At 37.6% G+C, this 16194-nt stretch overlaps 1 protein-coding gene across 3 annotated transcripts in view; it reads left to right on the forward strand.

The window, feature by feature from the left end:
- LOC126977826 (elongation of very long chain fatty acids protein 7-like) overlaps positions 1-16194 on the forward strand; it is a 69999-nt gene that overhangs the window by 40331 nt on the left and 13474 nt on the right. For all 3 annotated transcript variants that reach the window (XM_050826489.1, XM_050826647.1, XM_050826559.1), the window contains exons 4-6: positions 2383-2463; positions 9195-9357; positions 10468-10598. In XM_050826489.1, coding sequence (XP_050682446.1) covers positions 2383-2463; positions 9195-9357; positions 10468-10598 — 375 coding nt within the window. The remainder of the gene's footprint in view (positions 1-2382; positions 2464-9194; positions 9358-10467; positions 10599-16194) is intronic.

Below are 16194 nucleotides of genomic sequence, written 5' to 3' on the forward strand. Positions count from 1 at the left end.
AGACATCTTCAACGAGGCCATTATTTATAACAAAGAGCTAAAGATAAGCATTTATAAAGCTATTAATTTGTTTTTAAATATATGAATACTACCACTTACGAGGGGCATTGAGATTTTTATCAATTATTTTTGAATATAATCTCCGTATAGTATATTTAGACTAAGAGCTCTCATACAAATTTCAACGATCCAAATTCAAAACATTTTAATTCCTTATTTCTACAATATTATTTAGTTCTTAGTTTTGAAACTATATATATATTTCCCGAAGCTTAATTCAAAAGACAGCCTTCAGTTTCCAGAGAGTTGTAGATTTATAAAGTGTTTGTGATATACTGACGTCACCAAAATGGATGCCTGTCGCTGTCTCAACGCGCGGGGATTATAATATAGCATCACATCGCGATCTCAAGCCTTATGTAACATTCAACGAACGTTTAAGTTTAAGTGTGTGTTATATAATATTATTACTAAGGTCAAGAACACATTATAATTATGAATAGGTAATATCTTGTATAATCAACGGAAGTCTTGTAGTTAAAACGCATTTAAGTACAAACTTAGTTCTCGAATATTCTATATCATTTTAAACATCTTTCGTTTTGTACAATCAAAATTAAATTGATGAATTAAAAAAAACAGTATAAATATAAAACAGAAATAAATATAAAAATAAATCATTTGAGATCAAAAAAAAATATTTAAGTATATATTTGTCTTCAGAATTGAATTTGAACACAATTAAGATTTAGTTTTGTTAAATTTGCAGTTTGACACGCTCATAACTATAAATTCAGTTATAATCCCTTCAACAATATTTGTTTTGCTAAATATGTGATAGACGAGTAATTTACATGTTTACAATAACATAATCCAATTAGAGGATAGTATGATAAAAAATTAATCGAAACAATTAAATGTTATAAAAAATTACCGTCACTTAAATATTGAATATGAATGTGTCGTAGGATCAAGTTAAATCAATCAGAGCTAAATTTACCAGAGTAATTTACATATAACTATAATACTACAAATATTATTACAATAAGAATATAGAATAAAACAATTGGTTGTATTTCGTATTGTTAATATAGTCTTAACGTCTGTGGTGGGTTTTACTACTTAAAAGAATATGATAGTTCTCTACTGTTTATTGATTGAAGAAAGCTCCTCTGCAAAGCATCCTTTTGTACAATAGTAGCACCTTGTCCTACCACTAAACAGTAGTAAAAGGCGCTAAAATGACACACGGATACTGACCAAGATGTGGAAGAAGAGTTGGCCAGATCTACTCGGCAGTCAACCTGCTATAAATCTCAATTCCAAATATATAACATATGTAGATATAAAAATGCAGAGTGGGTTTCTTTTATGTAACATTTTCCTTGTATTATTTATATCGTTAGTTTTATTATGTTATGTTAGTTATGTGTCATAAATAAATGCTTATTTTTCTTTTACATGAGTCGTACAATTGCGTTGGCTCTTAAGAGTTCAGCAAACGTAGTTTCTAAACATTCTAAATAGGATTTGCGTTGTGACCCACGCGGCATACAAGTCATTACACATAAGGCCCTGGCGTTTTAAATAGTAGTAGAACTTAGTCACTTGGTTGATGGTTCATATAAAATGAAATGAAATGATATTTTTTGACAATTTTTTTGTAAATATTCAAACAATGGTTGCAAGAACAAGTCCGCAAAAGCGTCAAAAAGTAAATTACGTAAGTAATTAAAAATACATTAGTACTGCATGCTACGGGGTTGCCAAACTTCTTAAATCTCAATAAATATATTCTTTAATAATATATATATAAATAGAGCACGGCAATACTTCAAGACGGCCCACATTCTAGCGCTCTACAAAGCGCAGGTCCAGCCAGTCACATATGGAGCATTGTCATCTCTGGTCTGGAGCACCCCAGTATCAGCCGGATCTATTTGACCGAGTGCAACGCAGAGCAGCTTGAATTGTCGGAGACCCAGTGCTCTGTGAACGGCTGGATTACTTGGCACTGCGTAGAGATGTTGCTTCATTGCGACCGAATTTCACCTTCTCACGACATGCCACAAATTAGAATATATCGCCACCATCTGAATATGTGGCGTTCCTCTACAGTGTAGTTTTCAAAAAACTTTCTTCCACGTATTACAAAGCTGTGGAATGAGCTTGTACGTAGTTCCCGGGATGATACGACATGGGTTACTTCAAAATAGCGTGTACATCTTCCTTAAGGACCGACAACGCTCCTGTTATTCCTCTGGTGTGGCAAAAGATTGAGGGCGGCGGTGATCACTTAACACAAGGTGACCCGTACGCTCGTTTATCCTCCTTTTCCATTAAAAAAGCAAGCAGTTATATAATATTTAAGTTATCTTTCAGCACCTGATGTCAGGGTGGTGGTATGACTACAGCCTGGCCTGCCAACCTGTCGACTACAGTCACAGCGAGAAAGCGAAACGGGTGAGCTTAAAAAATTTATTAGTCAATTCAGCTTTCATATTTTCATTTGGCTTTACAAATTAAATTCCATTAAGTTTACCTGAGAATAAACCAAGAATAGGCAAAATATCAATTATTCGGACGTATAACGTTTCCCGCGTTTATTTGCAAGGCTACTTGATATTTGGAAAACTTCAGAATTATCATTGTATTGACAGTGTTTCAGAGATATAGTCAACATTTTCCATATTCTTGGTTTATGCTTATAACATTATGCCAAGTTTATTTGTAAGGCCTTAAGAGCGCTTTAGCACTACGTCCGATCAGAGTCCGATCGGTATCCGTGAAAACACGGTCCGAAGTAGTCATAGAACTACGTAGTTATATGGTTGACGGAAAGAAATCGGATGATGGAAGCCGGATCTAGTTCGTAAACTACCGGACGTAGTGCGAAAGCACTCTAACTCTATAACACATACGCTAGAGAGAGGCTATCGCTTTTAAGAGTAATCTTCCGCCGCTTCTTCTCTCTCAACTGGCTCTCTGCTCTCCGAGAGCAGAGAGCCATTTGTTTCCGAAGCGGTAGTAGTATCTAGTATATTACAAATGACATCAAAAAAATTCTAAGGGAATCAATTTTGAGAAAATAAATGTATTTTTATACTTATGCCAGTTAATAGAGATACCAATTGCGGAAAACAGTCTAAAAGCATATTAACGTAAACGACTTTTAACATTTTTGAAATATATAATTCTTAACCCGCCTGAACCGAATTAGTTATCACGCGCTTTCGGGTAAAGTCAGATCGAGTCAAATAAAGGAGTGGGATCAGTCAGAGCAAAATTGGCTACCAGAGTATATACTTGATTAATACTTAACGAAAAAGAAATTAGTATTTTATATAATACGCATTGACGAAGTTTTCATATACTTAAAGTTTACAAGAAATGTTTTTCTTTAATTGATTTATGTCACAAATATTTAGACGATTTTGCGCACTCCCGTCTCTATTACCAGGTATTAGGGTAAGAAGGATTTAACTCGTGGCTATATAAACAAAATAAAGAGTTCAGCTTGCATGGAGAAGCTTTCACTTCAAAAAGTTGTGATAAAATTTGAATTAATAAAAAAAAAATAGACAAGCATACCATTAATAAGTAATAAAGAAAAAATTTACGGTGTTCATGAACATATGTATGGGCCCATAGAGCAGCGTTATAATAATAATTTTTATTATATTATATTAGGAAAAGCAAACATCTACAACTTACAGATTAGGTACATAAAGAAATTACATATTAGACTTATAAAATTGTGGTCAGATACGCTATCCACATCTTACTATGCAAAACTTTGAGGTATGTAATGTATGTAATGCTAAGTACATAGAAAACGTGTTTATACAATACTTATTGAAATTAAAGCGAAATAAACAATGTTCATAATTATCTACATAATGTTTCGTTAATTAATGGTAGTGCTTGTATTTAACTGAAAGTGTAATGAAAGAATCATTATTTTAAGCCGTAAGAAGTGATACAAACGTACCGGAACCAGGAAGTCTCCAAACATTTATAACGATTTCAATTATTGATGACCGCCAATCGTGTGACAAGTGTCTTTTGTCATATTTATCGAGAAAGTGTTTAACCGGTTGCGATTTTGATACAGCGTTGTTTATCTTGTGAACTGTTTGACTCGTACGTTCTTGTAATACTTTCTCACGTTTCATTGTAATAAATACGTTTAGATATTGTTATTTATGATTGAATTGTTAAAATATAATATCTATCTATTATATTTTAATTCACTCGCTTTAAATCTTTTGCGTCAAATTCGTAGAACGATTTTTCAGGAACTCTTGGAAATTTAAGTTAACAGATACTCCATATCCTTTTTTGTTCCAAAAAGTTTCTTGCATAGCAATAGTTTAGTTATAGATATTGAAATATCTGTTATAAATGTTAATATCTATTTAACTCCACCTCAGTTTCCCGAAGCGAAATCTTGCCGTAAATATTACAAATATTTATTCGCAACAGAAAAGTTCAATCAGTTATCGAAAACACTGTCTATATTTTTCTTCAATCTTCATCTTTTGTCAATGTCTATAAAACATTTCGCTTTCGGTCAAGATCGTCGAAGACGCTTCGATCTTTCGTCTCAATATCCGACCTACTTTCATACTGTTTATTGATTTTTCAACAAAGAGAAAACTATTTGAAATATATTGTTTGTCAAAATACTTTTAGCACTTTTCAAGTTTCCAGCAAACGCTAATTGAACAGGCAAAAGTCATGAATACATGAATTTATAATTAAATTACTTTCTATGCATTATTAGAAAATGATATATTGAATGTCATTGCATTAGATTTCTTTGACTTTTAGCAAATTATAGGTAATATAATATTAAGACTAGCGAATATTTTCACTTCCATATTGGCTGAAGCATTCTTAACAGTTTTATCAGTACTTTTCGAAAGATCGAAAAAACTCAGCTATCAAAAAATTATTGAGATAATTTTATTGTTGTTAGCTGTTGTCTGCTGCTTGGGCAAAAGCGTATCATTTTGTTGGCGACATTATTTACTAGCTATAATTTCTTTTGTTTCAACTATTAGACCGAACAGATTTTTTTATACTTTTTACAATACATGCTACATGCATACAATGCATGCTTTTTTACATCCTGAATTTCCTGAAAGATTTATTCTTCGTTCGGTTATTTCAATTAAATGAACATTGGACAAGTGGTTGAATCATTGTGATCGCGAAGCTGAAACACCGCGAATTCGAGGGATCGAATCTCAGCCGTGAAATATTTTTAACAGTTTAATTATTGAAGTGAAAACTTCCTTAGCAATTTTCTTCTCGAATCGAAAATTCGTTACACAGTCGTTAAAATTATGGATTAAAGTTGATTTTTCTGAGAGATAAAATGTAGAGAGAGATACGTTCATGTTCAGGTTTTCACTTCTGCCGGCACTCCCGGAGTGCAACCCGTTTTTTTTTTGTATTAAGAGGTTACTAGCGATTGAGGTGTATCTACTTAGAATCAGACTTTCAGCTAGATTTTAACTAAACCTTTTCACTAAAAGTGATTGTTTGGAAACATCTTAAATAATACTACGTCTGGTATCTTTATACATAGGTAAGGTCTCCTTAATTTTAAATATATTAATCGCATATTTTAATACATCTTGCGATACGCATAATTTGGTATTACGTTATACTTTCTCCGTGTTGATCATCTTCGTTCACAATGAACTTGAAAGTGCTACGGTCAGACGCGGGCAGTGAAAGTGCGGTAAGTCGGTACCCGCTTCTGTTTGCGTCATTCACTCGTTGAGCTGAGAGTGAAAAGACCTTGAGGCTGTCTACACTATCTACGTAATTATCTCGTGACTTGTACAGGCAATTCAACTGTACTGACGACGAAAAAGAGGACGGATATTGAAGAAGATTTCTTTCTATTACCACTAAGTCACATATTTTGTACACAAAGTGCTTCTGTAGGTTTTAATAACAGAGGAAGGACCACTGTACATCTAAATTTGTAGTCTGAACTTGAAGATAGTGGCGTGTGTATTATTTTGTGCATAATATGGAAAAGAACAACTATAAGAGCCCTTTATTTGTACAGTGTCCTACTTAACTAAGGTACTACTTAATTTGTAATATAAGTATAAAATAAAATGCCTTTTATTTCAAGAATTATAAACTAATACAAATGGATATACACTTCACGTGTAGTGTAGTGTAAGTAGTTGTCTTGAACTCTACACTTAGGCGTAGCACTATTTCGGTTATTTATTTGTGGGTAAAGAGTTACCAAGGGTTTTAATTTGTAGAGGATTCTAACTACTTTAGATCTATATTTCTCTTTATAAGTAGAGAACGTATTAATATTAAGGAAGTTAAAGAATTAGTGATGATGAGGTACCAATCTTTAGAACCAAAAATATATGCTAGCCGTTAATTATGGAAATGGAATAGATTAAAAAAATTATCTTTTGTTTATTAGAAATGTCGAAAATGAATAAATTTGAATTGCGTCTTTGTATTTGTGCTTGAAATTTTTTAGTCTGAAGCAAGTTATTCAAGTTTTTCAGGACACTGCTCTACCATATTCAACAGTGGCACGTTGCTACGCCAAATTTAAATGTGTTAAAGAATAGTTACAACCACACAAATGTTTAAAAGTGTTGAATAATTATTTAAGCAGATCGTTGTGTCATAGTACGTTTTATAGCCAAAAAAATATTTCTACATTTCATTTTATACGGCTTAGACATGAAAATAGATACCGCGCGCTGAGTTCACAGATACGCAAAGACAAATACGACTGAATATTTTCTTGAGCTTCTATAGACCTGTTTCAACACAATCGTGTATGTCGGCGAAAACTACCGCTTTTATAGCTTCCGTACAATAGATGAAACAGAGTAGATACAACTTCTTTTAAAACACGGATAAAATTAGTTATTGTACAATAATTCCTAAATACAGCTCAATAAATGTTTTAGTGAATTTATATAACTTCAAATGACTTATATAATAGTTTGTTCATTTAATTTGAACAAACATAACGAAGTAAGAAGATGGCGCTGCAAGCAAGTTTCGAAAAACAATTAAGAAAGACTTAATGCATAACATAATTAAGTTTGATACCGAATAACGATATTAATTCAAATACAAATCAATTTGAACATTTACACATTCAATTAAGTATTTTAACAATAAATGAAACATCAAACATCTTCAATCAGTCAAAACAGTGTCTATTAAATTAGTTAGACCTTAATAAATAACAGTTTTATGTTTACAAATAGCTATTTGTATTTAAATCTTATATATTTCAGATATATCTATAATAATATATTCATTTTAACGATAAACTAAAACATACATATCAATAGTTGCAAACAATTGACGGTAGGTGGCGATTTGCGTCCATATGTACGTCCTTTAGCGATGACACGTGGCTTTTTATGATCCAGAAAAAAGATTACAGTCGTGGTCATCAACATGACGTTTCCAACCCCTAAGAAATTTAATGCGGGTCGTTCGGTCGGAGAGATCATGAACTATTTTGTGTCAGTAACTCCCTCACTGTTTCATTTTTGAATATCTCAACCATAGGGCTACTGTAATTGGCAAAAGAATTAAAAAAAAAGCGTAACAAAATTCATGGTTCGGCGAGGCAACAAGAAATTTTTTTGTTCCATCAGGATAAAGCCCTGGCTCACCGGTCGCTATTATGTCTGTAATTCAAGATGCTGGCTTTGTGATATTTGAGCATCCACCATAGTCACCCTAGCTTCCAGGGATTTTATTTATTTCCATAATTGAAGCATCAATTGAAAACAGAGATTCGGAGATGACGAAAACGTATTCTCTGCAAAAGAGGCATCTTTAAGGCACGAAGAAAAATATATTCCAAGTGTATGTAAAAGGCCGTCCAAAGCAAACCTGGCGGCGGACTGTCATTGACTAAGCGAAGGACATCGGAATGACCTGGAGTGAAATTAAGAGAGATGCTCAGGGCCATCGCGCTGGAGAGAGAGAGAGATTGATTAATGATGTAAAAGGCGATTTTACCGAAAAACAAAATTTGTTTCACTAAGCTTACCGGACACACACTTATTGCGATTGAGAATCCGTTTGCCCTACGTATGTTTGATAAAGATTATAGAGATTATACTGTAGTACTTCCTTGGGTCACATTTTATAGAGTAGTTAAGTAAGCGTACCCTGTATTGCGGCTTATTTATAAGAAATACGCGTACGGTATCACGCATTGTGGACTTTGTTTTAGATATACCAATAATAAATATTTTTATATAACATTATATTTAGGTATCTGTAATTATTAGATTCGGTACGACACACGGATAAAGCAGTTTGGGGCGCCTTTTCATCCGATTTACTTTACAAAAATCAATAGTCTAGCCTTGGTATAGCCTAAATCTAGATAGAGCTCATGCTTAACAGCCGAAAGAAAGACATCGACTATTGGATAAAAGCCTACCCCAAAGATCTCCATGGCAATCGGTCCTAAGCTGCCCTCATCCAACTTGTGATCTCGTGGGGGGCCTACCAACACTGCGTCTTCCAATACGTGGTTTCGAAGACTTAACTGCCCCAATGGCTTTATCTATCAATCCTTATTTCGAGCTATGTACCCTGCCTACTGTCACTATGGTTTTACAATCGTCAGATCTATATTACTTACATTTTATATAATAATAATAATTATATTGACACACTTTCACACAAATTATCTTGTTCCAAACTAGGCATAGCCTGTACTATGGGACAAGACAATATTTAATACAATATACTAACTTAAACATACATAAATACATATAAACATCTATGACTCAGAAACAAATATCCATATTCTTCATATAAATGATTGCACCTACCGGGATTCGAACCCGGGACCTCTAGCTTAGTAGTCAGGGTTACTAACCATTCGGCTATGTAAGAATAAATATGGCAAACCGACCGGTAGATCCAGAGATTACAGCGTTCAACACAAATAAATAAAAACACTACAGTTTTGTAATGTTAGGATAGAATAGGTTAATACAGAATTTTATAGATTTAATTTATAAATCATAAGATGCCCACAGAGTGGCCATAACAGTTTACTGGTTGTACTGTTATATTTTTATCTAGATTATGTTCTCTTCATTGCAAACGTAATGTGCTATAATTTAGAATAAATAAATTTCCTCCTATAGATGCTTCACTTATGCTGGGTGTACTACTTCTCGAAGCTTTCCGAATTCGCTGACACAGTTTTCTTCGTGCTGAGGAAGAAGAAGAGTCAGATCACCTGGCTCCATCTCTATCATCACTCCCTGACGCCCTTCGAAGCATGGCTGCTTGTGAAGTTTATTGCTGGTAAGTTATAATCATCATTATTTTGATACACTCTAATTTAACTAACATTGTTAGTTAACAGATAATGAATTATATGTAACCCGTAAACTATCTGTACACTTAGATATATTTTTATAGTAGTTATATTGTAATAAGTGTGTGATTGTTGAGTTTCTGAATAAATAAATAAGTTAACATATATAAATAAATTACGTCGAAGCAAATTTTAATACGTTATTCATATCTAAATTCGATTATGTCTATGTAACGGTAATAATATAACCTTGTTGGTTAAGAGCATCAAATGACTGGCGTAAGAAAATATGAGTAAAAATTATAAAAAGTCCCCCAAATAAACTTTTTTTTACAAATTCAAAGTTACATAAACTTTATCCAATCAGGCTAAACTAAGCGCTTTTGTGCTATGACTATAGAAATTTCTTTAAAATTACTGAATCTGCCTTAAGATCCAAAAAAGTAGAGCTCGTGAGAAGAACATACAAGAAACTCAACGGCCACTGTTTTCAATCAATAGAGTATTTTACAATGGCTGTAATATATAAAAAAAATAGTTTGTCATGTGCTGGATCCAATATATGAATCAAGTTCAAAGGTGAGTTGAAAGCGTTTTAAATATCAAATATTTCATAAAAAGTAATAAAAAACAAACTGTATAAATATAAATGATCGTATATATCCTGCACTGATAAATTGCATCAAATTATTGCAGCAATTTATCAGTGCAGAAACCACATAACTTATGCTTTGTTTTGATTTATATCTAAAATTGAATTTTTAGTTTTTTTTTCACTTTTACATTATAATAGTACAATACAATATTCTTTCATTGTAAACTTGCAACCCCGCACTTGTGCAACTTAAAAACTCATGCTGGTTTGCCTGTAATTGGATTCACACCATAATTTATACTTATTTTGTTATTTTTATAAGCTAGTAATAGTGTATAATCTGTTGGTGAACCTAAATAAATAAATAAATAAATAAGTATATTGGATTCATCAACCTTTAGAGCTTGAATTCATTGTTTGTGTACGGTTGCCTCGTGAACATGATGGTCGTGATTACTGTCATAGTTAGTAATCGGATCTAACAAATACAATTTCTTTATAGGTGGTCACGGAACATTCTCGAACATCATCAACAACCTCGTGCACGTCATCATGTACGGCTACTACATGCTCTCGGCATTGGAATGGAAGAACTACCTCTGGTGGAAGAGATGGCTGACCACACTGCAACTGGTAAGTCGGCAGCACTTTTGTTTTCCATGTCTATTAAGAGAATATATGAAAAAAAAAGGAATTTGACAATAGAAGTTTCTCCTCGGGTCACCAGGGGGCTGCTGAAAAACAGCGTTATTTTGATTTGTTTTTATTAAAATAAGGGACGAGCAGGACGTTCAGCTGATGGTAATTGACACGCCCTACCCATTACAATGCAGTGCCACTTAGGATTCTTGAAAAACACAAAAATTCTGAGCGGCACTACAATTGCGCTCGTCACCTTGAGACATAGACTAGCTACGGCGCCCTTCCGACTGAAACACAGTAATGTTTACACATACCTGCTTCACGGCAGAAATAGGCGCCGTTGTGGTACCCATAATCTATATCTAATCCTGTGCAGAGGGGCCTCCCACTGGTATGTATGATATAAACGCAGCATGACGCTGCGTCAGCTCCTTTTGATAGCAATAACTGCTACAGACCTTTAAATTAAAACATCAGTATAATAAATATTTTTTTTTCTCTAACCTCTGTAAGTCTTTTTTACTTGTAATATTCTGTGTGCTTGTATGTTTTTGTTATTAATAAAGTTTTCATTCATTCAAAGTTGAGTATTTATAATGCATGATTTTTATTTCTACAATAAAAAATTATGCTGGGATTTAGAAACAATTTTAACGTTTGTCCTTCGGGTATTCAAACTGAATGAAGATTGACCGCGACCCAAATTCTTCATTTTACGAAGATGTCAAACAATACAATGGCGTTTTCAAGTCGCGATTCCCGTGTCTAATACAAAGTTCTTTAGTGTATTCAAAGAGTTATCGTATTGTCTTTAAATAGTTAGTAGAAAGAGAGGAGAACGACGAGCTACGGGAACCACCTAAAATGGAACAACATAAACCAGTGGTCCTTTGCACAGGATGCCGGGTTGGATGGGTACCAACCACAACGGCGCCTATTTCTGCCGTTAAGCAGTAATGTGTAAGCATTACTGTATTTCGATCTGAAGGGCGCCGTAGCTAGTAAAATTACTGGGCAAATGAGCTTTAACATCTTATGTATCAAGGTGACGAGCGCAGTTTTAGTGCCCCTCAGAATTTTTGGGTTTTTCAAGAATCCAGAGTGGCGCTCATTGTAATGGGCAGGGCGTTACAACTACCATCAGCTGAATACCTTTCTTGTCAGTTTGTCCATTCAAATCCTTCACTAAATAAAATTGCGTGTACATCTATAATAATAAATGGAAAAAGATTTTATTTGTACAGTTATGCTGCAAAAACTAGTAAACCGATCGGGATAATACTTATTCCATTATATGTAGCGTTTAGAAGGTTTTAGAAAGATGTGCTGGTGATAATTCATCCGGAACTAATATTTTTTGACTTAGAAAAACCTATATATTTTCAATAGAAATAATTCAGTCATTGACATTTCATTATGGCTACGACAATTCATACAATAAGCGGGCGTGAGGTTCTTAACTTGTATGACAAAACATATCATAATATACTTAATCCTTCTCCGAAAGACGCTACATCTCACGGTATAAGTATTTTTCCGATCGGTTCAGTAGTTTTTGCAGTAATACTGTAGGAAGAAAAACCAGCTCTCCATTTATTAGCCTAGATAAAAAAAAGAAGTGTGTGTACTAACGTATGCACGTAAGAAGTTCTACTTGGCCTAACGAAGCAAAAATTATTAAAATGATTTATTCCTCGTGCGTTTTTAGAAAGTAAACATTTTGTAAAAATCTTGCAAAGATGGCTTTTACAATTAATTTTTAAATAATGAATACGGCTGTATGGGCTTGAACCCTTTGCCTGTCCTAATAATGGACAAAGAAACCAAAAAAAATAGCGAATGACGCAAACGGCATAAAATTTTAGGAACCAACTTAATCATTCATTTCACTCTAAGTATAACTTCAAAAAGTAGTAACAAATATGAAATTCGACTTGGTTTAAAAATTTAATAGCTACAATATCCTTCGATTACTTATACAGAACTGCTCAATACGGAATGTTGGTTTTAAGAAAGTTTCACAAATAACACCCGTTCGGATTTAAACCTTAATGTCGCCGCGCCTTAAATTCTTAGAGAAACTTGCGCAAGACGATGGGATAGGCTGTATAGATGGAGGCTCAATACGTACCGTATATCATTAGTGTTAGGTCTAAACCTTTACTGACCTTTCATATTTACAAACAATCAATAAATTACTACACTCATCATCATCTTGTAATGTCTAATTAATAAACGTAATGTAAAGTTTTACTCCAAGTTACTCCAATTTTTGCCCTGGGCTGCCCCGGGGCGTAAAAATAATAGGGTAGTCCCAGGTCCAAGGGTGTCGTAAGAGGCGACTACGGGCTTTTTGAAAGTGGGAGAGTCACGCTGCTGTCTTATGACGTCAGCACAATCGGGCCAGACTCGTCCGGGTTACTTACCACACTCGCACAGAATACCGGCGTGAAGTAGCGGCCTAGTGCCGCTATGTTTCGCATAGGTTAGTGTCGAGGACCGGAGGCCATTCCCCCCCCCCCCCAATCCACAACAAAGATTATGAAAGCGGTCCCTAAAGAGACCCCAGGAGGGTACCGGCTCTACCTGAGTCGGAGAATCCCTCCCCGAGCACTCTAGCTCGGGCTGCCCTTCGTATTCTGGGGAGGGCACAGTACCACGCAATACCAAGGACAATCGAGGCAGTAACACCACGGCACCCCGTTCCACACTCAACGTGGACTTTTGCAATATCAGGGAAATTCACTCCAACTTAAACGCCGTCCACCACCACCTTGAGACGGCGAAGCCAGCTTTGTGTTTCCTTACGGAGACAACAAAATATGAGAGCGGTCCTAAAAAAGAAATTACCCCAGGAGGGTACCGGCTCTTGTAGAGCCGGAGAATCCCTCCCCGAGCATTCGCGCTCGGGCTGCCCCTCGTATTCTGGGGAGGGCACAGTACCGCGTATGTCACAGGACAAACAGGGCAGCAACACCACGGCACCCCGCTCCACGCTTAATGTGGACTTTTGTAACATCCGGGGAATTCACTCCAACTTAAACGCTGTCCTGCACCACCTTGAGACGGCGCAGCCGGCCTTGTGTTTCCTTACGGAGACGCAGATATCTCGACCTAGCGATACGTCATATTTAACGTACCCCGGGTACAAAATTGAGCATAATTTCATGCCTCATGCCGGGGTATGTGTGTACGTTAGGGAGGATATCTGCTGTCGCCGTCTCGGCAATTTTGAGGGTAGGGGCCTGTCTACTCTCTGGCTCCGCGTAGATTTAGAGGACCGCGTCCGCATCTATGCGTGTGTCTACAGGTCCCATAGTGGTAACGCAGAAACGGATCACCTCATGGGCTGCGTTCAAGCGGCATTTGATGACGTGCTTGCTCAGATCCCCTCCGTTGAAATCGTAGTCTTGGGTGATTTCAACGGGCACAATGCCGAATGGCTTGGATCACGCACCACAGACTACGCAGGGCGATCTGTGCATAATTTTGCATTGGCGTATGGTCTGTCCCAATTGGTTGAGTCGCCGACGCGGCTCCCGGATGTGGATAGCCACATGCCGTCCTTATTAGATCTTCTGCTGACTACACATCCCGATGGTTACCAGGTCTCTGTCGACGCCCCTCTCGGAACGTCCGACCATTGCCTGGTCAGGAGTGTAGTGCCTATCCGACGCCAACGTCGCAGACCACCAGCGACCCGCCGCGTTTGGCACTACAAGTCAGCAGATTGGGATAGGATGCGTTCCTTTTTTGCATCCTACCCTTGGGGCAGGGTTTGTTTCCCTTCGGATGATCCTAGTGCCTGCGCCATTGCAGTAGCCGATGTGATACTGCAGGGCATGAATATTTTTATACCAAGCTCTGTAGTACCGATCGGTGGCAGATCACAGCCCTGGTTCGATGCGTCAGTTAAAGCAGCATCTGACTGCAAAAAACAGGCGTATCGAACTTGGGTTGCGGCGCTGGGCTCAAAGGATCCGAACTGCAAAGTTCTGAAAAGGAAATATAACCGTGCCTCCAGATTTTTTAAGCGGCAAATCGCCCGTGCGAAATCGAAGCACGTCGTCAAAATTGGCGAGCAGCTTTCCAGTTACCCGACCGGAACACGCAAGTTCTGGTCGTTGTCGAAAGCTGCTCTTGGTAACTTCAACCAGCCGTCCATGCCGCCGTTGCACATGAAGAATGACACCCTGGCCCATACGGCAAAAGAGAAAGCCGATCTCCTGTGCACTCTTCTTGCCTCCAACTCGACTCTTGACGACAACGGAAAAACACCGCCGACCATCCCGCGGTGTCAGAGCTCCATGCCTGAAGTACAGTTCCGACAGAAAACTGTTAGGCGAGCTCTGTTTTCGATGGACGTCAGGAAGGTGCTAACGCGTTTATTCCGGCACTCTTATTCAAAAGGCGTAGTCCCTGATTCATGGAAGTCAGCCCTTGTCCATCCGATCCCAAAAAAAGGAGACAGTTCGGATCCGGCAAACTACAGGCCTATTGCTATTACCTCCCTACTCTCCAAAATCATGGAGAGCATAATTAACCGCCAGCTCTTGGTATACCTTGAGGGTCACCAGTTGATCAACGACCGGCAGTACGGCTTTCGCCATGGTCGGTCGACTGGCGATCTTCTGGTATACCTAACACATAGATGGGCGGCGGCTATTGAAAGCAAGGGGGAAGGCCTGGCAGTTGGTCTGGATATAGCGAAGGCCTTTGATCGTGTATGGCACAAGGCGCTCCTCGCAAAACTTCCATCATTTGGGCTTCCCGAGAGCTTATGCAAGTGGACCTCCAGCTTCCTCACTGGGCGCAGCATACAGTTCGGTATCGACGGTTATTGCTCGAATCCCAAGCCCGTGAACGCTGGAGTGCCCCAAGGCTGTGTGCTATCTCCCACGCTGTTTCTTCTGCATATCAATGATATGTTGGACACCGCCAACATGTATTGGTATGCAGACGACAGAACTGGTGATGCCGTATACACGGGCCATGCAGGTCTCTCTCGGGAAAACGTCGACCAGTGCCGGGAGAAACTTGTGTCTTCTATCGAGTCCTCTCTCGAGAAGGTCGCGGAATGGGGTAAGTTGAACCTTGTCCAATTTAACCCCCAGAAGACTCAAGTTTGCGCGTTTACCACTAAAAAAACCCCATTTGCCGTATCACCGCTCTTCGAGAACACTTCCCTTAAAGCCTCGCCTAGTATCGGAATACTGGGTCTCGAAATCTCGAGCAATTGCCAATTCCGTGGCCATCTGGAGGGCAAAGCCAAACTGGCTTCAAAGAAACTGGGCGTTATAAATAGAGCATGTCAATACTTCAAGCCGGCCCACATTCTAGCGCTAAACAAAGCGCAGGTCCGGCCTCACATGGAGTATTGCTGTCATCTCTGGTCTGGCGCACCCCAGTATCAGCTGGATCCATTTGACCGCGTGCAACGCAGAGCAGCTCGAATTGTCGGGGACCCAGTACTCTGTGAACGGCTGGATCACTTGGCATTGCGTAGAGTCGTCGCTTCATTGTGTGTCTTCTACCGCATTTATCACGGGGAGTGTTCCGAAGAGCTGTTCAACCTGATTCCTGCCGC

This window comes from Leptidea sinapis, chromosome 1 (genome assembly GCF_905404315.1).
Source record: "Leptidea sinapis chromosome 1, ilLepSina1.1, whole genome shotgun sequence".
NCBI classification, from domain to species: Eukaryota; Metazoa; Arthropoda; class Insecta; order Lepidoptera; family Pieridae; genus Leptidea; species Leptidea sinapis.